Source organism: Balaenoptera ricei, chromosome 19 (genome assembly GCF_028023285.1).
Source record: "Balaenoptera ricei isolate mBalRic1 chromosome 19, mBalRic1.hap2, whole genome shotgun sequence".
In the NCBI taxonomy this organism is placed as follows: domain Eukaryota; kingdom Metazoa; phylum Chordata; class Mammalia; order Artiodactyla; family Balaenopteridae; genus Balaenoptera; species Balaenoptera ricei.
Genome location: NC_082657.1, coordinates 39,939,100 through 39,966,880, shown reverse-complemented (window position 1 = coordinate 39,966,880; position 27,781 = coordinate 39,939,100). Strand labels below are relative to the sequence as shown.

Genomic DNA, 27,781 nt, shown 5'->3' with positions numbered 1-27,781 from the left:
GGGAGGGCTGTGGAGGTGGACAGGGATGCGACCGAGAAATATGTGATGCAGATTTGCGGCCACTGGAGACTCTGAGTGGGAGAGTAACGTGATCCGATACGTGCTTTTTAAGAGGTTCTGTCTTCAAGGCCAGAGTAGAAGCAGGAGCTCATTTGGGATGCTACTCTGATTTTCTTAGAACTTTCATCTTAGAACTTTAAGGAATGCAAATCCTCAGAGAATGTGGATGAGAGAAAGAAAGTGAAAGTGACGTGAACGCTCTTAAAGCTATCAGAGAGAGCTCCGACAATAGTTTTTAAAAGTATGAAGTATACTGCTCAGCTTGACCACAAGGATCCAGCCAGTCAAGACAGTGTCGGTGATGGATGATTGAGGAGGAAAGAAAGAAGGATGGGATGGAAACAGGCATGCGGACTGAATAAAGAAGGGGCAACAGCTCTGAAGTACCAGAAATTCACCCATTGTTTCTGTTTGCATGCTGCATTTCTTTCAACATTAGAGTATTTGTGAATATTAGGCTATGGATTCCATATGTCACACTGCACTATTCAGAAACATCTTCAGTAAACATGTATTGAATGCTCCACTGTGATAGGCTCTGTGCTGAAGACAGAAAAAATAGGCCATGTGGTGATTATGCCCTAAGGACTCAGCTTCTGGAGAGACAGGGCAGGTTTCTTGCGCGTAAAATCTGTGGAGTCACACAGGCCTCTGCTGCTCAGAAGGGCCCCCATGCCTGGATTCATTCCCTGCTGTCACTCTTGTGAGTGAAGTCTGATGAGAGAAAGGAGCCTGGAGAGAAAGGAAAGTATTTCATATTTTAGTACCTTTATTCCCTGCGTCTTCATTTTGTACTGGGCATCACGCATTATGTAGCTGGTTTGCAGCCAGACATGTGGATATTTAAACCAGTCATTACAGTAGACCCTGGCTTTTCCTAGGTGAGAAGTGCCCCGTGCACACGTGTAGTGTTAGAGGCACTGAAGTCAGACAGAGGTGGGAGATGCAGGGGATCAAAGAAGGCTTTCAGGAACAAGTGAGAATCCAGTTGACTTTTGAAGGAAAATCAGGAGTTGGACAAATGAGAGAAAGGACTTCAGGCAGAGAGAGCAAACAGTATATGTGACTGTGAGATGGTGTAAGGAGTTGTGCCTGGGGCTTTAACACTGTCCTTGAGGCTTTAGTTCAGGGAATGGCTTGGGGTTTTATTGACTGGAGATGGACCTGGAGAGAAATGGTCAGGCTCAGATCAGGGAGAGCCTTCTGTGTCACACTGTTGAGTAGAGAAGCAAATTGTCTCTGAAGTACTACTTTTAGTAAATAACCTCAGATGTGCGGGTAGTAAGGGAGGTGTTCAGGAGAGTGACGATTGTTTTTATTAAGTATTACATGACACTCCTTGTGCACATCTTCTCATGTGCATCACTTTGCTTCATAAGGCTGTTTTGAAGATTCCTATTCATCCCTACCCTGGAGCATGGATGAAGGAACTGAGGTTGAGCCTATGACTCTCCAAACAGGTGGCCTTAGAGAAAGTGGGGAACTGAGATTCATGTCAAGTATTTTGACTTCAGAGCCCATGCTCTTGACTTCCGCTTTTTTTTTGGCATCCCTCCAGAATGGTAGGCCAACAACCATGGTGGGAAAAGGCTTTGACACATTGATAAGGCTTGATCTAAATTATAAGGGTTGTAGAAATTTACTGTGTTACTGTTATAGATGAATGTGACAATATTGCTTTCTTACATTGATATAACTCTGCTTTGTTTAGCTATTTTCCCACATACCACCACACTCATATAGATTAATTCAACTTTCAGATAGATCAAAGAACTCTCATAACTTCAGGCCTGCATACATACTTTTTCTTTTGACTGGAGAGCAGTTCCAAGCACTCTTTTATTTTGCTCAGTCTCTAGAAACCCACCTAAGCTATCACTGACCTCTGGAATTTTCCTTGCCTCATGCAGACTGGCTTGGCTTCCCTTTTCCAAAGTTCCTTAATCCTCTGTGCTTTCTTATCTCTTGAGATAAGTGTACTTATCTCCTCTCTCACTGGACAGGAGGTTCTTGAGGACAGGCACGTGTTTTATTTCTGCATTTCTGCACCATTTTATTCTGCATATACTCAGTGTCTAAAACAATTGGGAATATAGTCAGTGTACAATTGTATTCCAGAGTGTGTAACCATCCATTGTCCTAGTAGAATCTGTTTAGTGGAGTGCCTGACATTAACAGAAAATTCTATTGAGTGCCTAGTGTAACGCAGACATTGTGCTGGGTTCTGGGACTATAAAGATGAAGGAAAAGACATGTTAAGGATGAATGGGAGAAGGGAGAAGAAACAATTTTAAATATGTTGCTCAGCAGAGGTGGGGTTATATTCAGGCTGTAACCTGAAGGGTGAGAAACCATTTATGTAAAGATTCATGTGGAAAGTATTTCGTCCATTGAGAAAATACCAGATTCAAAGGATCTGTGTTGCAAGAAAACTTGTCCTATTCAGATAGCCTGTGTGGCTGGACCAGAGCAAATGAATGTGTGTGCCTGAGTGTATATGTGTTTGTGTTCGTACATCTCTATGTGGTTGTTCATATATTTTTCAGTCCTTTTATTTCCATCCTTAAATCCTACACTATACTTTTTTGTACCTGAGCCGAATGGCTACTTAAATAGTTGGAGTCTCTTGAAGTCACATTAACTGGTGTTCTGTTTCACAGAAACGGTGAACCTGGCAGATAGGGAGGGTTTCCAATGTGTTCATTTTAAACTACGCTTAGCTGCTGCTCCTGGCTCTTAAATTGACATTCTTTCTGGCTTCCTTGAAGGGAACAATCAGATAGACTATAGGTGGTCTTGCTTAGACATTTGAAGCTTTATTCTTAGACAAATACTGCCAGGATATGCTTTGATTCCTGAGAGCAGCTAGAACCTTTCATGGTGTGTGTGTGTGTGTGTGTGTGTGTGTGTGTGTGTGTATCTATATGTCTAAGGGGAGGAGAAAGGACTAGTAACTTTGATCTCTTGAGTCTCTGATTGTGTAATTAAGAATTAATTGGCCAAAACCTAATTTTGAATATATAGCCACTTCCACTAGCTTGCTTCTGCTGAAATGATTTGCCAAGCAATATTACATTAACCCCTGATCTACTCTGAATCCACCTGTCTCTATGAATGTCAATATTCTGCAGTGGAGGATAGCATGGTCTTCATTAGATGGAATTCCATTTCTTTTTTGTTTGTTTTTTTTTGTTTTGTTTTGTTGTTTGTTTGTTTATTTGTTTTTTGGAATTCCATTTCTTAAACACTTACTGGGTCTATGGCCTTGGTTAAATCGTTTTCCCAACTCTCATTTACCTTCTCATCTGTGAAACAGAGCCAATACCTACTTTAGAAGATTACCTTTGAAATACAGTGTTAGTGGTAGTTCATTATGTGTCCACTTTTAAGATTGTTACTACCAAGCAGAGTTTATAATTACAGAATTATTATTTAGATGTCTCACTTTTCCCATAAAAATTGGGACTCGGTTTTCAAAAATCAAATAATTATGTGCAGTTGAACTGATTCTCAAAAGAATTTTTGTTCTGCAAATATGTTTAGAGTATTTATCATGGTTCAAGTTTAGTCCCAGGTGCTGGGAATATAGAGATGTGTAAAGCCCGTTCCTAGTCATTCTAGAGAGCATCATATTAAAATCACTGTCGAGACTGGTACTGGACATGAAATCCTGAGTAGGGGAGAGGATGTGAAACCAAGAGGGACAAACACCATATCTGGTTTTTTATACTTCCTTTCTCCATAGCAGATAGATGAGAGGTGGTCAGTTGACTTAGAAATGTGTCCTCCTGAGATGTAGGAAACCCTGCCATGAAAAGATTTCAACTGAGTGGAAGACTCCACCCATCAGTCTCTAAATAGGGGAAGCATATGTTCCAAACATGCTATATGAATTGAGATGATTTTATAAAGTTGACCAATATAACTTGAAAGAAAATTGAATCTTTTGGTAGCAGTTATTCTTTGTTTAGTCCTCAGTCCTTTGATATTTGAAAGAGAATGTTTCCACATAGTCATAGCATGTCTTTCACTCATAATACTTAACCAGTATCTGTTTTCTAAGTGAAACAGAATTGGTCTTGTGCTCAGAGATTTTGGGAGACAAGAGCTAGTATTTATAATACTAGTTTCTCACTAATAACAATATGATACATTATTTTTAAATACATTTGCACAAAGAACAACAAATAGAATTAATGGTATTCTGGTATAGAAAAAAAATCAAGTAGATGGAAGGGAAAAAAGCAAAAATCTGGAAGTAGTACTGTGCTTTGTGAAGATTTTACATTCTAAATATGTGGAGTCCCTCCACCTACCAATCTTTCCTCTTCTACCCTTGAGGTCCAAAAGATCAACTACTTTCATGATTTATTGAAAAGATATCCCAGGTGATTTCCTTGCATCCATTTACTCCCCTTCCCAATTTGCACTCTATACTTAATCACAGAGGTGATACAATTTGATGTGCATTTTGAAAAGATCATGTGAGATACTACACATTAATCGTTTTTCTTTACATATAGGAGATAAAATCTTGAGGATCTCTAATAGACATCACATGACTTGCCCCTGCCTTTCTAGTCAACCTTCTGCAGACCATGCATCCTCTTCAACATTATTTGACCTCCTTCCATGTCTTGATGTTTACGTGGGTTTTTTTCCTCTGGGTTTTTCATAGGCTCTTTCTTCTATCTTGAATTCACCTCCCATGCCATCCCAACTCCACATTAACTCCTAACCTTTCTGAAAAATCTCAGTTAAATATTTATTTCATTTGAGAAGCCTTCCCTGACACCCCTTCATGAAGTCAAATCTCTTCCTTCATTTTCACATGATACCCAATACTTATCTTCTATAACACTTAGCAACACAAATACCAAAAGTAAACACAAAACATAAAGAAAACCGTAAGTCTGTCCCCCAAGTCAAACTATACATTATTATTTTCTTGGTGTTAACCATTATAGTCTCAGCACCTAACACAGTAAAGGAGCTCAAAATATATTTATGTTTGAATTAATTATTGAATGGAATTCCCTCATGGTATTCTTCAACTGTGGTACTGGTATTTTGTTTCTATGTAATAAACTCATGCAGGAAATTAGAGTTTACTGGCTTATTTTAACTCATATTAATAATAAAAGTAATTTTCACAAATTTCAAAAAAGAATTTATTTCATCAGGCAATTATTAAACATCAGGTCTAAAGAACTCTACTTTGGAAGATACACTGATGAACAAGAAGACATGGGCACTGCCTTCAGGATGCCTAATAATATTCAGTAACTGATTTAAGGTTTATTCTATTTCTTTCTACATCAAAGATTTCTACTAACTTATGCAATGAATGAATTCCAGCAAAGTTGGCAAATTCCTGTGAAGCAAATCCTATTTTCCCATCGACTTGCATTATGATATTGAAAATGCATTTCCTCTTGGTGAGGGGACCTGCAGTATTCAATTGCTTAGCATGGTGGATGCCTGGGAAATCATATCCTTTTAAATGAGTAAAGAGAAAAGAAGGAGGAGCCATAGGTGTTATAGGAATTGCTGATGTCCTATAAAGGTGCTGCAATTAAAAGTTAGTGGTGGCCTAGAAATTATTTCTGGCTTTTACCTTCAGTAGAGTAAATACGAGACTCAGTAGTGAAGGCAAGCAGAGCCTTTTGGTTTTGAATCCCAGTTTTCCCCACTAGTGGAATGACCTAGGGCAATTTACTCAACTTCTTTGAGTTCCATATTTTTCAAATGTGAAAGTAAGATAATATGGGATTTTTCATAGGTGTATTGAGAGGACTAAACAAAGTGTATATGTATTGCTTAGCATAATGTCTGATACAAAGGAAGCACTCATTTAAATATATCTGTTTATTATTATTACTATTATTATTAGTATTACTCTTAGCCAAAGACTGGAGTGTGGAGTGTTAGTGGCATAAAGACATAAAGAATTAGAAATAATAGTTGACCGGGTGTTGGGGAGGAAAATAAGAAAATATCACATCTTGAGGTTTGTTTTTTTTTTAATATTATCATTTTTGGCACTAAGCCATTTGATCAAAAGCAATAGGGGGGCTCGACACCCAGTTACAGTCCCCATGGTACTCTGCACTCATGTCATTTAATCTTTTCAACATTGATTCACTCAACAAACAAGTATTGAACTCCTATGCACATTTGCTAAATAGAGTAAAATCTAGCGCCTTCCTGCAATATTTCCCTAAAGTTGTCTGTCTTAAGAAGAGCTGCTTCTCAGCTAAAAATATTCTACTTTCTCTCTAATCTCTAGTACCTTCTCTCAACACATAAGTCAGAGAGGGGAAAAAAATCCATTTGGGATCAAAAGGTCTTGCCTTCTGTATTACAACCTGTACCACTTACCAGAGAGTGTGCTGGACTCATCCTTTACAGACAGAAAGGGCTTTATCAATAATTTTGCTGTACCACATCATTTACAGGTCCCTGGCTGTCTTGATTTCAGGCTTATTCAGGCTACACATGCTGTAACAAATCAGGGCACAGGAAACACAAGTGTGATGCTGTGGTTCATGGAGCTTAAGATGTCTTAACTCTAACGTTTACTCAAGTGTATCCTGTGAGGTATTAATAGATGTCACATGAACTAACGTTTCCCAGTGTTCACCACAAAACCTGCAAGTTTGTCATATTAACATGTTTCTTTGCTGCAGGAGTAATCAGACTTTTTTTTTTTTTTAACATCTTTACTGGAGTATAATTGCTTTACAATGGTGTGATAGTTTCTGCGTTATGACAAAGTGAATCAGTTATACATATACATATATCCCCGTATCTCCTCCCTTTTGCGTCTCCCTCCCGCCCTCCCTATCCCACCCTTCTAGGTGGTCACAAAGCACTGAGCTGATCTCCCTGTGCTGTGCGGCTGCTTCCCACTAGCTATCTATTTTGGTAATCAGACTTTTAATATGCCGACCTGTTTTGTGTGTCTCCACATTAGTGATATAGCATAAAGTCAACACAGCACATAAGTTCCCCAAAATATATTTGATCACTTTGGGTGCTTAAGATTATTTTTAAAAATATTCACCCCCTCTGCTACTTCCATCATCAGAGGAGTATGTTTCCGTGCCCCAATTTTATCAAAAGTATTGAGAGAAGAAAGATAATTTTCTAATAAAAAGATACTGTACTGAACAATTAACACATGCTCTTGTCTTCAGCATATTCTTGAGAGGGATTAAAAATATGCATTTAGCATCAATTGTTGGACTGCTGCTTCTTTCAGTCAGCGCTGGACGGGTTCTTTGCCACTTGGGGCCCCAGTTGTATTCTGGTTACATATTGGTAATATTTGGTGAATAATGAATGAGTAGCGTGTCTGCTATTGGAGAGACACTGTGCTAGATGTTAAGTGTTGACTGTGTTCTAAGCCCCTTTTGGATGTTTCTTCCAATTTCATGAATTTTTTTAAACCTAAACTTACGTAATCAGATTCAAATCAGAAAAGCAAGAGATCAGAAATACTCAGAAGCTAATTCTTACAGTCAGGCTTAAGTTAACCCTTTGATAGATATCTTAATGTCTTTCTGTTTTATTATGTTATTCTTTACAGTGTCAGCACCACTTAAACATCTTCTCAGATCTTGTCCCAATTTGGTGTCATTAAATGAAGTTCAGTTGGTAATTACCAGCTGATTGATTTACATGTGGTTTTTCTCGTTGTGTTGCCATTATCAAAGTGGGATTCTTTTTAAAAATTATTTATTTATTTATTTATTTATTTATTTATTTATTTATTTATTTATTTATTTAAGGCTGCATTGGATCTTCGTTGCTGCCCGCAGGCTTTCTCTGGTTGCAGTGAGCAGGGGCTACTCTTTGTTGCAGTGTGCGGGCTTCTCGTTGCGGTGGCTTCTCTTGCTGCAGAGCACGGGCTCTAGGAGCGCAGGCTTCAGTAGCTGTGGCGCACGGGCTTAGTTGTTCCGTGGGATCTTCCCGGACCAGGACTCGAACCCGTATCCCCTGCAGTGGCAGGTGAATTCTTAACCACTGCGCCACCTGGGAAGTCCCCAAAGTGGGATTCTTAATGGCTAGCTAACTAGGACAGAAGTATGGACAGGGAGGGCATGCTGGTTAGCTGTGCGTGATCAGGAGTCCCTGTGCTCTCAACCACATAGTTTACCTGACTGTCTCACTGAAATATGAACTCCATCAAATGCACATGTCCTTGGATTATTTTCATTTCCTTGTGGCATCTATTATTTGAGAACAGAGCCACAACAGCCTTGTAAGTTGGCCAATAGCAATTCCATGCTGAAATTTAAATACAGTTTTAACACTGTTTGACATTTATTTTAATCTTAGACATAATTTACAATACTCTAGAGTAATGAATGAAGCTTTTCTAAGAAAGAATTGAAACAAATATGTAGAATGAAGGGAAAAAAGCATATCCATGTATTAAGTCTGAAAAGGAGTGTTACTTCATTTAGAGAAAAAAATGTAGTATAATTTCTCTCAGATTTACACTACCCGAAACATGAACTCTATTCCATTTTTGTTTTCTATTGACTCATATATTCCAGGAGGAGAGAATTCAACCTAGAATGAGAATTTCTTGAAGGAAGGGGTCACGTTTTATTCATCATCTCTGTGTGTAACTCCTCTGGAAAATAATAGGGACTCAAGATATGTTTGTATGACTCTGTATGACTGAAAAGTACGAAAGACTGAATGGTACAGTTACAAAAATACATTTTGGGGGAATGATCAGCCTTTTCCTTGACATATTTAATACAGTTTTTATTCAAACTGTTTAGATATTTTTTAAAAAAACTCAATACCTCATAGAAAAGTCATATTTGCCTTATTTCCTCATAATCATTGTAATAATAATCATACTCAAACCTAAAGTGAAATATACTTCAATTTAGAAATAAGATCTACAATAGCATTCATGTATGGGAAATAAATAATGGTTTGGAGTTGTTTTGATAATGTTTGTGATACTGTTTTTGAGCAATCTTGAAATTCTTGGGTTTAAGAAACAAAGACCTGTTTCAGACCCATCAGCAAAAGAGTACTTGGTAAATTAGTAGAGACACTGCTTCAATCACTTTGGAATATTCCATTCAGTAAATAGGAGAATTGACCTCTTACCTGGGAACCAGATAACCAGATTTGGTCAACTTTAGTTACCTACAGTCTGATTCCAGATCCTCAATTAACTAGATCCTCAATTACTTCTCTTCTCCTCTCTGAATTCTTTACATAACATTGTTTTTCGGGATTTCCCTGGTGGTCCAGTGGTTGAGAATCTGCCTTCCAATGCAGGGGACATGGGTTCGATCGGGGTTCCCCTGGTCGGGGAACTAAGATCCCACATGCCTCATGGGGCATCTAAGCCCCGCAACTACTGAGCCCATGTGCCACAGCTATGACCCGACACAGCCAAAAATAAAAATAAATAAAGTAAATAAATATTTTTTTACAAAAAGATTGTTTTCCACCAGCCAAGAGAAGAAGAACAACACTGTCGTTCAGCTTAGCAAATATTTATTAAGAGGCCAAAAGGCGGAGATCTAGAATCTGCAGGTATTTATTTACGAGCTGTGCCTCCTTGGACAAGTCATTCAGTGGCATTGAACTTCAGAATAATCTTTGTTCTTTCTAAATTCCATCTTGTTTTCAGGGTCAAGAGGGTTAACATGTACAAGGGGAAAAGGTGGAACAAAACTATATGTCCTGCACAATTACTGTATACCAAATAGTGTACCTTTCAAACCTCAGCTTCCTAATTTACTAAGTAAGTGTGTTCATACCTACCTACTTCAAAGGAGAAAATAGAAGTTTGAGCAGGCACCAGCTGTTGGAAATTGAACTCAAGTCCTGACATGTCTGATTCTAAAATTTATGTATTTTATTTTTTTTCTAAATATCCTCTCCAGAAACACTGTAATAAAGGTATTAAAAGCAATGCTTTCTTTAGAATTTTGCTAGGCACCATGCAGTACACGATCTTCAATTCTTATGGTTTCCACAATTTCCTATAGATATACTTTTCACTTAGAAATAAAAAAGAGGGGGACCTTCTAGATGGCGGAGGAGTAAGACCTGGAGATCATCTTCCTACCCACAAATACATCAACAATACATCTAAATGTGGAACAACTCCTACAGAACACCTACTGAACACTGGCAGAAGACCTTAGACTTCCCAAAAGGCAAGAAAATCCCCAAGTACCTGGGTAGGGCAAAAGAAAAAAACAGAGACAAAAGAATAGGGAGGGGACCTGCACCTCTGGGAGGGAGCTGTGAAGGAGGAAAAGTTTCCACACACTAGGAAGCCCCTTCACTGGCGCCGGGCGGGTTGGGGCGGGGGGGGGAAGCTTCAAGCCACGGAGGAGAGTGCAGCAACAGTGGTGCGGAGGGCAAACCTGAGAGGCTTGTCTGCTCACCCACTGGGGCGCGCGGGGGCTGGGAGCTGAGGCTCGGGCTTCAGAGGTCAGATCCCAGGGAGAGGACTGGGGTTGGCTGCGTGAACACAGCCTGAAGGGGGCTAGTGCGCCACAGCTAGCAGCGAAGGAGTCTGGGAAAAATTCTGGAGCTGCCTAAGAGGCAAGAGACCATTGTTTCAGGGTGCAGGAGGAGAAGGGATTCAGAGTACTGCCTAAACGAGCTCCAGAGACGGGCGTGAGCCGCAGCTATCAGCTCAGACCCCGGATACAGACATGAAATGCTAACACTGCTGCTGCAGCCACCAAGAATCCTGTGTGCAAGCACAGGTCACTATCCACACCCCCCTGGGAGCCTATGCAGCCTGCCACTGCCAGGGTCCCATGATCCAGGGACAAGTTCCTTGGGAGAACACACAGCACGCCTGAGGCTCTTGTAACATCACATCAGCCTCTGCCGCTGCAGGCTCGCCCCGCATTCCGTACCCCTCCCTCCCCCTGGCCTGAATGAGCAAGAGCCCCCTAATCAGCCACTGCTTTAACCCCCTCCTGTCTGGGTGGGGAACAGATGCCTGAGGGTGACCTACGTGCAGAGGAGGGGCCAAAACCAAAGCTGAACCCCAGGAGCTGTGCAAACAAAGAAGAGAAAAGGAAATTTCTCCATGCAACCTCAACAGTGGATTAAATCCCCACAATCAACTTGATGTACCCTGCATCTGTGGAATACCTGAATAGACAACGAATCATCCCAAAATTGAGGCGGTGGACTTTGGGAGCAACTGTACACTTGGGGTTTGCTGTCTGCGACTGATTTGTTTCTATTTTTATTTTTATCTTAGTTTAGTTTTTAGTGCTTGGTATCATTGGTGGATTTGTTTATTGGTTTGGTTGCTCTCTTCTTCTTTTTTTTTTTTTTTTACTATTATTCTTTTATTTATTTATTTTAATAATTAAAAAAATTTTTTTTACTATCTGAGCTGTGTGGCTGACAGGGTCTTGGTGCTCCAGCCTGGTGTCAGGCCTGAGCCTCTGAGGTGGGAGAGCCAAGTTCAGGACATTGGACCACCAGGAGACCTCCTGGCCCCAAGTAATATCAATCGGCGGGAGCTCTCCCAGAGATCTATGTCTCAACACTAAGACCCAGTTCCACCCAACGGCCAGCAAGCTCCAATGCTGGACTCCCCATGCCAAACAACTAGCAAGAGAGGAACACAACCCCACCCATTAGCAGAGAGGCTGCCTAAAATCATACTGAGTTCACAGACACCCCAAATCACACCACCGGACTTGGACCTGCCCACCAGAAAGACAAGATCCAGCCTCATCCACCAGAACACAGGCACCAGTCCCCACCACCAGGAAGCCTACACAACCCACTGAACCAGCCTTACCCAGTGGGGGCAGACACCAAAAACAATGGGAACTATGCACCTGCAGCCTGAGAAAAGGAGACCCCAAACACAGTAAGTTAAGCAAAATGAGAGGACAGAGAATATGCAGCAGATGAAGGAGCAAGGTAAAAACCCACCAGACCAAACAAATGAAGAGGAAGTAGGCAGTCTGCCTCAAAAAGAATTCAGAGTAATGATAGTAGAGTAATGATCCAAAATCTTGGAAAATACATAGTGCATAGTACTCTCATTACTATGATCCACAGGATTTATTACTATAAAAAATACTAAATTATATTTAGTACTATAATGTACTAAATATAATTTAGTTTTTTTTTTTTTTTTGCCACGAAGTGTGTTTTATTTTCATTAATCATACAAATAATTTTCTATAATATCCCAGGGCAAACTGGAGAATTTGGCAGTCCGATTGGAGGGTCCTTCAGAGACCCACAGGCCGGTGGCATTGGCATGGAGTGCCCGGGTTCACAGTGCAGGTTGTCGCTCGTGTCCATCTTGCAGGTGGCTCTTCCTCCACATCACGACTAGGGTCTCCAAGATGACGGGGGTGGAGAATACTCCAGGTTCTTAGGAAATTTCACTTCGCTTGCTTCTCCTGCTCAATGGTGTCTTTGGTCGCCAGGGTGTTCTCCTTCGTCTCTGTCTTCTTCAGCTTGGCCTTATCGAAGCTGGCGATTTCCCCCATGTCTGGTTTCTCTGCCATTTTCTTAAAACAATCCGAAAAGTTCTGCTCCAAGCCCGCGGTCCCAGTGCTCTGACTTGCGTTGGTGCATCAAGAGACAAAATCCAAAATCCTGTGGATCATAGTAATGATAGTACTATATACTATGTTTATAGTAATAAAACTGTGGATCATAGTAATGATTTAGCACTATAATGTACTAAATTATATTATAGTACTACAATGTGCATTAGTACTATAATGATAGTAATAATCCAAAATCTTGGAAATAGAATGGAGAAAATACAAGAAATGTTTAACAAGGACCTAGAAGAACTAAAAGAGCAAACAGACAATGATGAACAACACAATAAATGAAATTTAAAATTCTCTAGAAGGAATTAATAGCAGAATAACTGAGGCAGAAGAACGGATAAGTGAACTGGAAGATTAAATAGTGGAAATAACTACCGCAGAGCAGAATAAAGAAAAAGAATGAAAAGAATTGAGGACAGTCTCAGAGACCTCTGGGACAACATTAAACGCACCAACATTAGAATTATAGGGGTCCCAGAAGAAGAAGAGAAAAAGAAAGGGTCTGAGAAAATATTTGAAGAGTTTATAGTTGAAAACTTCCCTAACATGGGAAAGGAAATAATCAAGTCCAGGAAGCACAAAGAGTCCCATACAGGATAAATGCAAGGAGAAACACACCAAGACACATATTAATCAAACTATCAAAAATTAAGGACAAGGAAAAATTATTAAAAGCGCAAGGGAAAAGCAGCAAATAACATACAAGGGAACCCCCATAAGGTTAACAGCTGATCTTTCAGCAGAAACTCTGCAAGCCAGAAGGGTGTGGCAGGACTTGTTTAAAGTGATGAAAGGGAAAAACCTACAACCAAGATTACTCTACCCAGCAAGGATGTCATTTAAGATTTGATGGAGAAATTAAAACCTTTACAGACAAGCAAAGGCTAATACAATTCAGCACCACCAAACCAGCTTTACAACAAATGCTAAAGGAACTTCTCTAGGCAGGAAACACAAGAGAAGGAAAAGACCTACAATAACAAGCCCAAAACAATTAAGAAAATGGTAATAGTAACATACATATCAATAACTACCTTAAATGTAAATGGATTAAATGCTCCAACCAAAAGACATAGACTGGCCTAACGGATACAAACACAAGACCCATATATATGCTGTCTGCAAGAGACCCACTTCAGACCTAGGGACACATACAGACTGAAAGTGAGGGGATGGAAAAAGGTATTCCATGCAAATGGAATTCAAAAGAAAGCTGCAGTAGCAATTCTCATATCAGACAAAATAGACTTTAAAATAAAGACTAATACAAGAGACAAAGGAGGACACTACATAATGATCAAGGGATCAATCCAAGAAGAAGATATAACAATTGTAAATATTTATGCACCCAACATAGGAGCACCTCAAGACATAAGGCAAATGCTAAAAGCCATAAAAGGGGAAATCGACAGTAACACAATAATAGTAGTGGACTTAAACACTCCACTTTCACCAATGGATGGATCATCCAAAATGAAAATAAATAAGGAAACACAAGCTTTAAATGATACATTAAACAAGATGGACTTAGTTGGTATTTATAGGACATTCCATCCAAAAACAACAGAATACACTTTCTTCTCAAGTGCTCATGGAACATTCTCCAGGATAGATTATATCTTGGGTCAAAAATCACGCCTTGGTAAATTTAAGAAAATTGAAATCGAATCAAGTATCTTTTCTAACCACAACGCTATGAGACTAGATATCAATTACAGGAAAAAATCTGTAAAAAATACAAACACATGGAGGCTAAATAATATGCTACTAAATAACCAAGAGATCACTGAAGAAATAAAAAAGGAAATAAAAAAATACCTAGAAGCAAATGGCAATGAAAGCATGATGACCCAAAACCTATGTGATGCAGGAAAAGCAGTTCTAAGAGGGAAGTTTATAGCAATACAATCCTACCTCAAGAAACAAGAAACATCTCAAATAAACAACAACACCTTACACCTAAAGCAATTAGAGAAAGAAGAACAAAAAAACCCCAAAGTTAGCAGAAGGAAAGAAATCATAAAGGTCATATTAGAAATAAATGAAAAAGAAATTAAAGAAACGATAGCAAAGATAAATAAAACTAAAAGCTGGTTCTTTGAGAAAATAAACAAAATTGATAAACCATTAGCCAGACTCATCGAGAAAAAAAGGGAGAAGACTCAAATCGATATAATTAGAAATGAAAGTGGAGAAGTAACTACTGACTGCAGAAATACAAAGGATCATGAGAGATTACTACAAGAATCTATATGCCAAGAAAATGGACAACCTGGAAGAAATGGACAGATTCTTAGAAATGCACAACCTGCCGAGACTGAACCAGGAAGAAATAGAAAATATAAACAGACCAGTTGCAAGCACTGAAATTAAAACTGTGATTAAAAATCTTCCAACAAACAAAAGCCCAGGACCAGAAGGCTTCACAGCTGAATTGTATCAAACATTTAGAGAAGAGCTAACACCTATCCTTCTCAAACTCTTCCAAAATATAGCGGAGGGAGGAACACTCCTAAACTCATTCTACGAGGCCACCATCACCCTGATACCAACACCAGACAAAGATGTCACAAAGAAAGAAAACTACAGGCCAATATCACTGATGAAAATAGATGCAAATATCCTCAACAAAATACTAGCAAACAGAATCCAACAGCACATTAAAAGGATCATACACCATGATCAAGTGGGGTTTATCCCAAGAATGCAAGGATTCTTCAAAATATGCAAATCAATCAATGTGATACACCATATTAACAAATTGAAGGAGAAAAACCATATGGTCATCTCAATAGATGCAGAAAAAGCTTTCGACAAAATTCAACACCCATTTATGATAAAAACCCTCCAGAAAGTAGGCATAGAGGGAACTTACCTCAACATAGTAAAGGTTATATATGGCAAACTCACAGGCAACATGTTTCTCAATGGTGAAAAACTGAAACCATTTCCACTAAGGTCAGGAACAAGACGAGGTTGCCCACTCTCACCTGTATTATTATTCAACATAGTTTTTGAAGTTTTAGCCACAGTAATCAGAGAAGAAAAAGAAATAAAAGGAATCCAAATCGGAAAAGAAGAAGTAAAACTGTCACTGTTTGCAGATGACATGATACTATACATAGAGAATCCTAAAGATGCTACCGGAAAACTACTAGAGCCAATCAATGAATTTGGTAAAGTAGCAGGAAATGCACAGAAATCTCTTGCATTTCTATACACTAATGATGAAAAATCTGAAAGAGAAATTAAGGAAACACTCCCATTTACCATTGCAACAAAAAGAATAAAATACCTAGGAATAAACCTACCTAAGGAGAAAAAAGACCAGTATGCAGAAAACTGTAAGACACTGATGAAGGAAATTAAAGTTGATACAAAGAGATGGAGAGATACCATGTTCTTGGATTGGAAGAATCAACATTGTGAAAATGACTCTACTACCCAAAGCAATCTACAGATTCAATGCAATCCCTATCAAACTACCACTTGCATTTTTCACAGAAGTAGAACAAAAAATTTCACAATTTGTATGGAAATAGAAAAGACCCCGAATAGCCAAAGGAATCTTGGAAAACAAAAATGGAGCTGGAGGAACCAGGCTCCCTGACTTCAGACTATTCTGCAAAGCTACAGTAATCAAGACACTATGGTACTGACACAAAAACAGAAATCTAGATCAATGGAATAGGGTAGAAAGCCCAGAGATAAACCCATGCACATGTGGTCACCTTATCTTTGATAAAGGAGGCAAGAATATACAATGGAGAAAAGACAGGCTCTTCAGTAAGTGGTGCTGGGAAAACTGGACAGTTACATATAAAAGAATGAAATTAGAGCACTCCTTAACACCATACACAAAAATAAACTCAAAATGGATTAAAGACCTAAATGGAAGGCCAGACACTATAAAACTCTTAGAGGAAAACATAGGCAGAACACTCTATGACATAAATCACAGCGAGATCCTTTTTGACCCACCTCCTAGAGAAATGGAAATAAAAACAAAAGTAAACAAATGGGACCTAATGAAACTTAAAAGCTTTTGCACAGCAAAGGAAACCATAAACGAGATGAAAAGACAACCCTCAGAATGGGAGAAAATATTTGCAAACAAAGTAACTGACAAAGGATTAATCTCCAAAATATACAAGCAGCTCATGCAGCTCAATATCAAAAAAACAAAAACCCAATCCAAAAATGAGGAGAAGACCTAAATACACATTTCTCCAAAGAAGATATACAGATTGCCAGCAAACACATGAAAGGATGCTCAACATCACTAATCATTAGAGAAATGCAAATCAAAACTACAGTGAGGTATCACCTCACACCGGTCAGAATGGCCATCATCAAAAAATCTACAAACAGTAAATGCTGGAGAGGGTGTGGAGAAGAGGGAACCCTCTTGCAGTGTTGGTAGGAATGTAAATTGATACAGCCACTATGGAGAACTGTATGGAGGTTCCTTAAAAAACTAAAAATAGAACTACCATACGATCTAGCAATCCCACTACTGGGCATATACACTGAGAAGACCATAATTCAAAAAGAGTCATGTACCACAATGTTCATTGCAGCTCTATTTACAATAGCCAGGACATGGAAGCAACCTAAGTGTCCATCGACAGATGAATGGATAAAGAAGATGTGGCACGTATATACAATAGAATATTACTCAGCCATAAAAAGAAATGAAATCGAGTTATTTGTAGTGAGGTGGATGGACCTAGAGACTGTCATACAGAATGAAGTAATTCAGAAAGAGAAAAATACTGTATGCTAACACATATATATGGAATCTAAAAAAAAAACAAAGGTTCTGAAGAACCTAGGGGCAGGACAGGAATAGGGACGCAGACCTAGAAAATGGACTTGAGGACACGGGGAGGGGGAAGGGTAAGCTGGGACGAAGGGAGAGAGTGGCATGGACATGTATACACTATCAAATGTAAAATACATAGCTAGTGGGAAGCAGCTGCATAGCACTGGGAGATTAGCTAGGTTCTTTGTGTCCACCTAGCCCCGTGGGATAAGGAGGGTGGGAGGGAGACGCAAGAAGGAGGAGATATGGGGATATATGTATACGTATAGCTGATTCACTTCGTTAAAGAGCAGAAACTGAAACACCATTGTAAAGCAATTATACTCTAATAAAGATGTTAAAAAAAAAAAAGAAAAAAAAAAGAGTTCCCAGTCTTGTTCAGACTTTTTGTGCGGTTGTTCATTTTTTGGATAAATCTTAAGAAGCAAAAGTACCACTATCAAGAAAGCCTTGTAATCTCCAAAACATTGGAGCAGGTCTTAGTGCACGAGGATGATTCAGCTTCCGTGTGTGTGTGTGTGTGTGTGTGTGTGTACATGTGGGATCTTAGGGGTTCACAGTGGGTGGTAGAAGCTTTAAAGTAGGGCCATGGTCTCAAATTTTTTAGAGTCCTTTAACAGGTACTCTGATTTTGAAGATGTTAAAATCCATTCTGCCTGTGATTTATTAAAATGAAGGGAAATCACAAAGCATCCTTTGATTTAGCCACGTTTCTTTTCACATTTTACAGCCATTCATTCTACAGTTTTCCAAAGGATTTAAAAAAAAAATAGGAGGAAATAATGAAACACTCCCCCCCAACACACACACATACACACACGTAAAATCACCATGCCTGAGAAAGCTGTTAGAAAGTTTAGTTCTCTGTAAGCAGCTGGCTCCACCACCTTTTAGCAACATATTTCTCTTGATTCACACCAGCTGGTTGTTTCTAATTTGTCCTCAGTGTCTTGGAATAGCTATTTTCCTTGAAGCTAATCTCTCAGCCTTTGCCGATGACTCCTTGAATTTGGAATTCCTACAGAAGGTATTATTCCTCTTCAAGTTTCTGCTCTTAACTCTTAAATAAACTTAGCCTTCACAGCTGACCTTTGAGTAAGGATGCTCCCAGAGATTCACATCGCTTATGAGTTTAGGTAAGCTTTAGGGGTAAGAGTGGTGACATATCCGCATGGATAAACTTGAATCCCTGTCTTTTATCATGCATCTAGGTTCAAAATGAAATTGACTTTTTGGCAGGACTGATTGAGGTGTGAGCATCATGGCACCTACCACCCCTCTCTGGGCAGTGATAGTAATTCTAATGGAGAAACAGACTTTGTGACCATCTAGATGCAAATTCTGTTAAAAAGATAGAGCACATTTCTCATGTACTATTGTAGTTAATCTTCACAAGCAACTTGAACGGTGGGTATTTTCATGTCTTCTTTAAAAAACATTTAAAGGAGGCTCAGAGAGCTTAAGCATGTGCTAATATCACATAGCTCATAGGAATAAAACCAGACCCAGATTGTGAAACTCAAAAGCCAAATTTTCTTCCTAATGGATCTTAGTATCTAGTCCTCCACTGCAATAAATCTGATAAGCTTGCTTTTCTTTGAACCTATTTTCTTAGGTTTTGGACCATATTTTCTTTTGTCTTTCTTTTAACATTGGTAGGACTTTAATTATGTGTGTGTGTGTGTGTGTGTGTGTGTATATATATATAAAAACATTTTACTTTTATTTCTGTTTTTATATTATTGACAGACTCCTTAAATTGGAGAAACCTAGTCTAGGAAATGAGGAAATCAGAACCATATCTGGAACATTGCTTCTATCGATTGTGAATATGTAGATATCAATATCTTTTAAACTATACGTGCTTTACATAAATCTGATTCATTAAGTCTTCAGAACAACTTAATAAATGAGACACCAACATTATTCCTGTTTTAAAAGGAGAAGGAGTGAAAACTTAAATAATTTGGAAAAGGTGACACAGCCAATAAGGCAATATTCAAACTGCTATACTGAGTATCAAATGGACAGTGGCACCTCCTCCAGCAGTGTTTAGGAAGAAATGACTGAGAACTCTTAGAGTAGAGGTTTATTTTTGTGTTATAAGTATCTTAGTCCAAAGCTAACAAGAATTATAGATTCTATGGTAATCAACATTCAATTCATTTCTTGTCACTCTATGCCTTTCAGTTGAGTGTTGCAAACACTTACCGGCTACTCAAGTGCTAGGGAATGTGGCATTACATGCTTTACACTTATTATTGTCTCATTCCAACCTCACAGTGCTCCTCTGAGGGAATGAGCAATGTTCTCAAAGCCTTCATTGTTCTCATCTGTAGAAGGAGAAAATAAGTAACTTCCCCAAAGAGGCTCACATATATACATATATATGTGTAGGGTAAACCAGGAATGCACATCCAGTTCTGCCTGATGTTAGAGCATCTGCTCTTTACCATTATGCTATGCTGTGTATGTCCTGTGTCTACCTCTCTCTATTTACATTTTTCCTCCACAGGCTTTGGTAACTTACCTCTCTTCTTTGGCTGACACTAACCCTGATTCCATTTTTCTTGGTTCTCACTTAACTCTATGTTGCTTCGAGAATGAGATGAGGCATTCACTTATACAAAAGAAATCTTCTGTGGTCAGCCTCTGGGCTCCATAATATAATTTCACTTTCTATTTATTGTTTTACCACTCCCATTAAATTATGAGATCTGAGAAAAGGGGTTATGTCTCAAGTATATTTATACTTTTCAAACAAACAGTACGTGGAAAATAGAGTAAACAGTCATTCAACAAACTTCTGTTGAGTGTCTTATATATCTGAATAAATCCAGTTCTCACCCAGATGTAGTGAGGGATTATTTGGTCAATGTATGCAGCTAGGTTTTGACTAAGAGTAGAATGGCCACTCTGTCAAAAACTTAGTACCATCTTGGCACGAAACTGAGCTGCAAACAGCTATTCTGAATCCCAAGCTAATCTAGAGGACAGGAGGCATCCTCCAAATTTTATCTCTCTCAACTGTCTACAATCTAGACGATGGAAATCCATTTTACTACCACTGTGTTTGTCTCCATTCATTTGTTCTTTTGTTCAGCAATCTATTACACAGCACTTTATATTGGTGAGACACTCTCCCAGCCACCAACGTACAAACTAGCTAGACAGGTAAATCATCTACTCTCATGAAGCTCACGTTCTACTATTTGAGATTGGAGAGTAAGAAAATAAGATGAAACAGAGTCACGTAATGTAGAATGACTGGATGACTAGTTTGGTTTGTCTGGAAAATCTTTTCTGAATTAGCGATTTTTTTTTAAAGCTAAGATGTGAATGACAGGAAGTATCCATCCATGGATAGAAAAGAGGAATTAGTGCAAATGCCTTTAGCAGGGAACAAGATGAACTTGTTAGAGGAACAGAAACTAATGTAGGGTGTCTGAGGAGTGGTGAGCTAGGAGTACAGTATTATGAGATCAAGTTGGAGTGTAAGATCAAGGTCAGTTAATAGGTTCTCATGGATTGAGATAAGGTGTTTAGCTTATTTTCTAAATGTGTTCTAAATGTGTTAGGTGAGTATTGAAGAATTTTAAACTAGGGACAACAACATGTTTTATATACATATTTTGAAATATATATATATTTCAAAATAATCACTCAGACGGTGATATGTAGATAGGGTTTTAGGGAGATAAAAGTGGAAGAGGGGAGAGACCATTTAGGTGACCCTTATGTGGGCCAATCAAGGGATGATATTTCACTGGTCTGAGGATGTGGGTAACAGTGGAGATGAGGAAACAGGACAGTTTAGGGATATTGTTTAGAGGATGTGGCAACACTTCATTTGGATATAGAACTTATGAGAAGAGAGGGGACCAGGAGGACTTCTAGGTTTTTGCTTTGAACAATTGGGTAGACGGTGTTGCTAATTCCTGAAATGAGGAGCGGGTTGTGCGTAAAGGAGAGTTCAAGGGATTGAGGGTTCTGCTTGGGTCATGGTGACACTGAGATTTCTTTGGTGTATGTATGTGGGACTGTCAAGCACAATGTTGGATATATGAGTCTGGGGTCTAGAGGCAGATCTTTCACAGAACATGCTCATTTTGAGGCTATTGCCATTGAAGTAAATGCAGAAGATAGGATGAGATCCCCTAAGTAGAGTGTGTAAATAGAGAGAGAAGATTGAGGACAGGACTTCAGGAGGGAACTCCAGCCTTCTGAGTTCTGGAAAAGGAGGGTGCATCTGTGGAGGCGAGGAAGAGTATAAGCCTGGAAAGTGAAATGTTTTGGACATCAAGAAAAAGAAAGTGTTTCAAGGAGAATATGACTCTTTGTTTTACTTGCTGTTACCTTTATTTTAATGAAAATCATTTGGAGTCAAAGCAGGAGCTATTTGAAGAGTGCTCTGAGGAAATCTTAACTTCCCAAAAAGGAAAAAGAAAATAATAAAAGGTATTGGCTGCATTTCTAGGTCACCTCTGGAAATTTCACCGTACAACCAAGACTGTCTTTTAAGGCTGCTCATGAATAAAATGAGAACCAAAGATAAATGCAGTCGGCCTCAATTGCTTATTTTTCTTATGGATTATGTTATAACTCTTTGAAAACAGTGTTGCATTACTGTAAAATTACCGTGTATTTTTCTTTGTCAAGTTTAACCTGATGGAGTTCTATGGGCCTTTCAAACGGTACAAGATGAATATGCTCGCTTGTGACTCCCTGATTTACCAACATTTTCTCACTATTAGTTTATCATTATTACCATTTTTATTATCATTATTATGTATGTGTTTCTTTTGTCCTTAAGATCTGAGACTCCTAAAAACTTAAATTTGTAATTCTTGAAAGATAGAAAAGACAGGGAAGAGGGCATCGCTTGGGGTGTTCTATATGGCATCTTCTTGCCAAGAAGTTGCTGTTGAGTCAGCCGTGGTTACATCAGACCCAGAGAGACATTAGGGATTCCAGCAGCCTCTGTTCTGGGCCTTTTCTTTTTTTTGGAAGATAAAACAACCCATTAGCATAGCTCTCCCCAACAAGGCTGTAAACTCTGGCCCTGGTGAGGAGCACACATATTCAGAAGCCAATTCAGGCTAGTAATGAGATCTTTAATGTGCAAATAAATATTAGGTGGGGCAAGGAGCACAGTAAGATCCGATCCTTTGGTGACTCGTTTATGTTGATGCTCACCATTTGACGTAAGAAAGATGGAGAAGGAGATAAAGGGTAGATTTATTATTTTTAATATGTTCTTCATTTATGTAAAAGAAATCTATGAACTATCCAAGAAATATAACTCAAGGACTGACTTTTAGTTTCTCTTTGATGTTTATTATTTGTGATGTGGTAAAATTGGTGAATTAATAAAGAGCTATGCTAAGCAAGGGAATTCACCTCTTTTATGGGGGTTGCAAGAGAAGTGTTGGGAGGAGGCGGATGTTTTATGAGCCACACATTTCAGGTTTGAATCCCTGTCCCATCATTTAAAGTCAGTGTTCTCTTGCACAAGTTTCTTCTTAAACTCTTGGAGTCTCAGCTTCTTATTTATGCAACGTGACACTTATGTTCCTGAAAATGACAGATATTCAGTTAGTGACAGTTACTTACAATGTTGTTTCACATCTTTCTCTAAATTGCTAAACCTTTAACCTTTTTCTCTAACTTTATAAGTAGCAGGAGAGGCAGATCTGTTTGCATAGCCCATCATTTTCCCATTATGGTAGGGCTTAGTATTTAGCTTTTTGGTATTAAAGTCAATTACCAATGATTTATTAGCTACTAGGAAGGTACAATATAAATAATAAACTTGAAGGTTATAGATAAATTATGTTTTTAACTGGAATGCTAATAAATTGTCATGTTATGAGATAAGTAGCTGTATTCTTCAAACATCAGAGTAAAAGTTACCTGATGAAAATTTTCCCAATGATGGCACAAATTAAACTTAGCTGTCAGAATAAAATCTGAAAAGGAGGAAAAATAATGATTCCCCATCTCCAAATATAGTTTATTTCCCCAAAAACTTTTTTCTCCTTTAGATAGGAAAGCCATATTGTGTTTGCAGATATTCCCTGAATTGAAATCTGTGCCTTAATTCTTTTTTTTTTTTTTTTTTTTTTAGTTTATTTATTTTATTTATTTATTTTTGGCTGCATTGGGTCTTTGTTGCTGCATGTGGGCTTTCTCTTGTTGCGGCGAACAGGGGCTACTCTTCGTTGCGGTGCGCGGGCTTCTCATTGCAGTGGCTTCTCTTGTTGCGGAGCACAGGCTCTAGGTGTGTGGGCTTCAGTAGTTGTGGCTCATGGGCTCTAGAGTGCAGGCTCAGTAGCTGTGGTGCATGGGCTTAGTTGCTCCACGGCATGTGGGATCCTCCTGGACCAAGGCTCGAACCCGTGTCCCCTGCATTGGCAGATGGATTCCCAACCACTGCACCACCAGGGAAACCCTGTGCCTTAATTCTTCTTGGGAACAAGTTGAATTGTTATGATAAGTGGAAGCATCTTTTCATACCTCTTCAATTTTCTGGCTTCAATACCAATATCTGTATTGAAGCGCAGTTCTAAAGAGTGTTCAGTATTTGACAAATAGCATCACCTCTAGGGATTGAGAAACTCAGAATCTGAAGAAGGGATTAGTGCCTCATCCTACATGAGGTCTTTGTTGAGTTCTTCATCTTCTTGGCTTTCTTCTTTCTGAGTGACAGAAAGAAATGTTTATGCAGTACAACTGCATGTAATAGTATAATGACTATTATTTATTAAATGCTTACTAAATAGCTGGCACAATGCTAAATATTTTACATGTATTATCTCATTCAGTCTTCACAAACAATGCTAGGAGATCTGAACTAGCCTCATCTCGATCTCAGAGGAGCAAATTGCTGAAGGTCATGCAGTATACAGATACTATTAGAGCTGAAAACACAAGCAGTCTACTGCATGTTGACCTCAATTCAGTCCTGCCTCTTTTCTACAAAAACCCATTGGGAAGGAAAACCCCATGGAGATAATGATCTTTGGACATTTGAGTGATTTTGCTTACCTGTGATTTTCAAAGAGGTTACCAGATGGATGTGTGTCATGTTTCTGTTCCCAGCTTAACTGTTTGCTCTTACCTTACATTTTAACATTACTCCTGGTACGAATGATTTACTAACACTAACATTTAGGAGGTATATTTGCAAATTGCAGAGATGTGGCCAAAGAACAGGGCCTCTGGTTCTGTATTATGCAGAGGAAAAAAGAAAACAGGCATATATATCTCCTTTAGTCAGAGAGACATGCCAGCAGGAGTGGGAGTGAGGCGGGGCTCCTCATTAATATCTAACTGCAAGGAATGGTTACTTCCAATTTTATGGTATTCTTCTCCCTGAATGAACTATTGCAGTTCTGAATGACTGGTAAGAACATGGAAATCATGTATATTGTAAAATAAGTGTCATTTGGGATAACAGTAATTAATTCGCTCCTTATCAACTCGTCTACAGCCACTGATGTATTACATAGATCTGGGCTTCATTAGGAAGTGGTGAAATATATACTGAATGAAATCATTTTATATATGATTTGGGGAATTTTTAAAAAATCTCCATTACTTTATCTCGATGACTCAACATGAGGTGTTGTAATTTTCCAGGAGATGAATGAAATACTGAATTGTGCCATTAGTCTATTTTAAAGGAATTTAATTCCATTAAATTTAATAATATTTAGTACTTATAGAGTACCATCTCCTTTGAAATGGAAACATTAACTGCTATAATTAATCCTCCTAGCACTTCTCCAGGCTAAAAATAGAAAAAGAAATAAAGAAAGCAATTAGGAACTGATGTGCCCTTGATAAAAGAAGGAAACACAATTAGATGTTCAGCCTCTGACTCAGGACTCCTGGGTTCAGATAATGCCCGGAGAAGGTTTTTTTCTTTAGGGAGGGGAGCAGTTCACTTCCTAGGAATTGCAGGTTATATCTAAAGCTTGATTAGTTGGGAGAAGATATCTAGGTCCCTTTACAGACATTGTAAATAAAGCTCTGTCATTAGCAAAGGTTTGAAAATAGATGACACCATGGGCACCTCTTCACACTGAAATGCTGTAATTTTTTCACTCTGTGAAAAATTTGACTATCATTTGTCTGCTGTTCACTTTCTCCTCTGGCTTACGCCACTCTTTCAGGGTCTGAGAACAGGTGTGTGTATGGGGTGGGGGATATGGAAGTAACAGATAGTAGACAGAAAGATTGTTTCTTTGCTCACTGGTGTCCACTGTAAGACACATCATCTCTCAATCGAACTGTATCTCAAATTGATCAGTTTGATTCTTTCTAAAACATGCATCTGAGCATTCCCTAGTGTCCTTCAGTTGTTTCCTTCTGTCTTCAAGATCAAATCCAAGCTCCTTTCCATGGCACAAAACATGTCATCATAAACAGCCTCTTCCTGTTCTTCATCTCCCAGTCTTTGAGGACTATAAGCCCAGAACCATGTTTTAAAGTTTCATGTGTGTACGTATGCTGGTTAAAAAATCCGATTGCATTAGTGGGAAGCCACCCACTAATTACACTTGGAAAAGCTATGTTCCACACAGGAGCAGCATAACAGTGGTTTTCAATCCAAGTAAACATTAAAATTACCTGGGAGGCTATAAAAAATACCAATTCCTGAGTCCCGCCACAATCTATGAATTCAGAATTTAAGGAAATGGTACCTGGGCCTTGGTATTTTACAAAATCCCCCAGAGATTCGTGGTTTCAGTTTGCATCCAAATTTTAAAACCACTTCAAGATAATACAATAATGTAATAAAAGGAATATTGTCTAGCAGTTAAGAATAAGGGCTATGAAATTAGACAACCCTGAAGTTCTTAATGTGTTCTTTTTTTAATTAATTCTTTATTGGAGTATAGTTGATTTACAATGTTGTGTTTGTGCTGTACAGCAAAGTGAATCAGTTATACATATACATATTTCCACTCTTTTTTAGATTCTATTCCCATATAGTTCATTACAGAGTACTGAGTAGAGTTTCTTGTGCTATACAGTAGGTTCTTATTAGTTACCTATGTTATATATAGTAGTGTGTATATGTCAATTCCAATCTCCCAACTTATCCCCACCTTGATAACCATAAGCTTGTTTTCTACATCTGTGAGTCTATTTGTTTTGTAAATAGGTTCATTTGTACCATTTTTTAGATTCTACATATGAGCGATATCAGATGACATTTGTCTTTCTCTGTCTGACTTAATGTGTTCCTTAAATGAATTTTTAATTCAATATTTATTTAGAGCCAGAGCAGGACATTGCAAATGCTCAGAAAAGTAGGACCCCTGGTGGCAGTCCTCAGATTTGTCTCTTCTGCTCTGAGCAGTTAAGCTCTGGATCTCCATACTCATATCCCACTCAGCAAGACAAAAAGCCTTCTGATGAACTAGACCTAGCTCCCTTAGATACAGGTAGAGTGATAATTCATTAACACCTGAACATGCCTCTTTGGGAGGGAGGTCAGGTTCCCACTTCAGGTAACTTCTCACATTACTCTTTCCAGCCACATACATCATCTCCCTGAAGGGATTGTGATAAATCTAGTGTTTCTCCATCTTGTTAGAAAGCCAGTGATATTTTGGCAATCTTTATCTACTAGCCTTCGATGCGAGGATTAAATTAAGCAGCAGTAATACGGCATAGTATTTGACAGTGTTAAATGTTCAATACATGTTGACTGCTACTATTTTCATTTCTAGCACTCTGTATCTGTTTACCTGAATGCCTCATAACTCTGTGATTCTCTCATTATTCATTATTTCTGAAATGACATTTTCTTCTCTTTCAAGGGAAACATAAAATGTGAGAGCATGTTTGGAAATACTTAAGTATTTAAATACTTAAACATGTATGTAAATACTTAAAAAGTGTGTAAGTACTTAAACATACTTTAAGTATTTACAATGTAATGGGCACTGTTTTAAGACCTTTATATGTATATTTAGCTTATTTAATTCTTATACCTATGGATGATTCTTACTATTACCCCTATTTTAGAGATAAAGACACTGAGTCACTAAAAGGTTATGTAGATTTCTGAAGGATGCACGTAGTATGTGGTGGGTCTAGGATCTGAACTCAGGAAGTCTGATTCCAGATCTTGTGCTATGAATCTTCACAACACCTACTGTCTCATCCTACTAAGATCCAGCTTTCAAGTGTCATGACTGTATGAATCTGTCATAGACACCCGCCTCCTCTAAAGAACATGATCCATTTTCTCCACTGTCTCCTATACAGACTAAAAATA

General features: G+C 38.5%; 2 protein-coding genes across 2 annotated transcripts in view; one reads left to right on the top strand and one right to left on the bottom strand.

Moving 5' to 3' along the window:
• CDH8 (cadherin 8) overlaps nucleotides 1-27,781 on the top strand; it is a 367,669-nt gene that overhangs the window by 75,198 nt on the left and 264,690 nt on the right. The gene's annotated exons all lie outside the window — the stretch shown is intronic.
• On the bottom strand, nucleotides 12,220-12,608 carry LOC132354176 (thymosin beta-10-like). Its single transcript, XM_059905877.1, has one exon. It carries the CDS (start codon nucleotides 12,606-12,608, stop codon nucleotides 12,483-12,485), a length of 126 nt encoding a protein of 41 aa, XP_059761860.1. The 3' UTR covers nucleotides 12,220-12,482.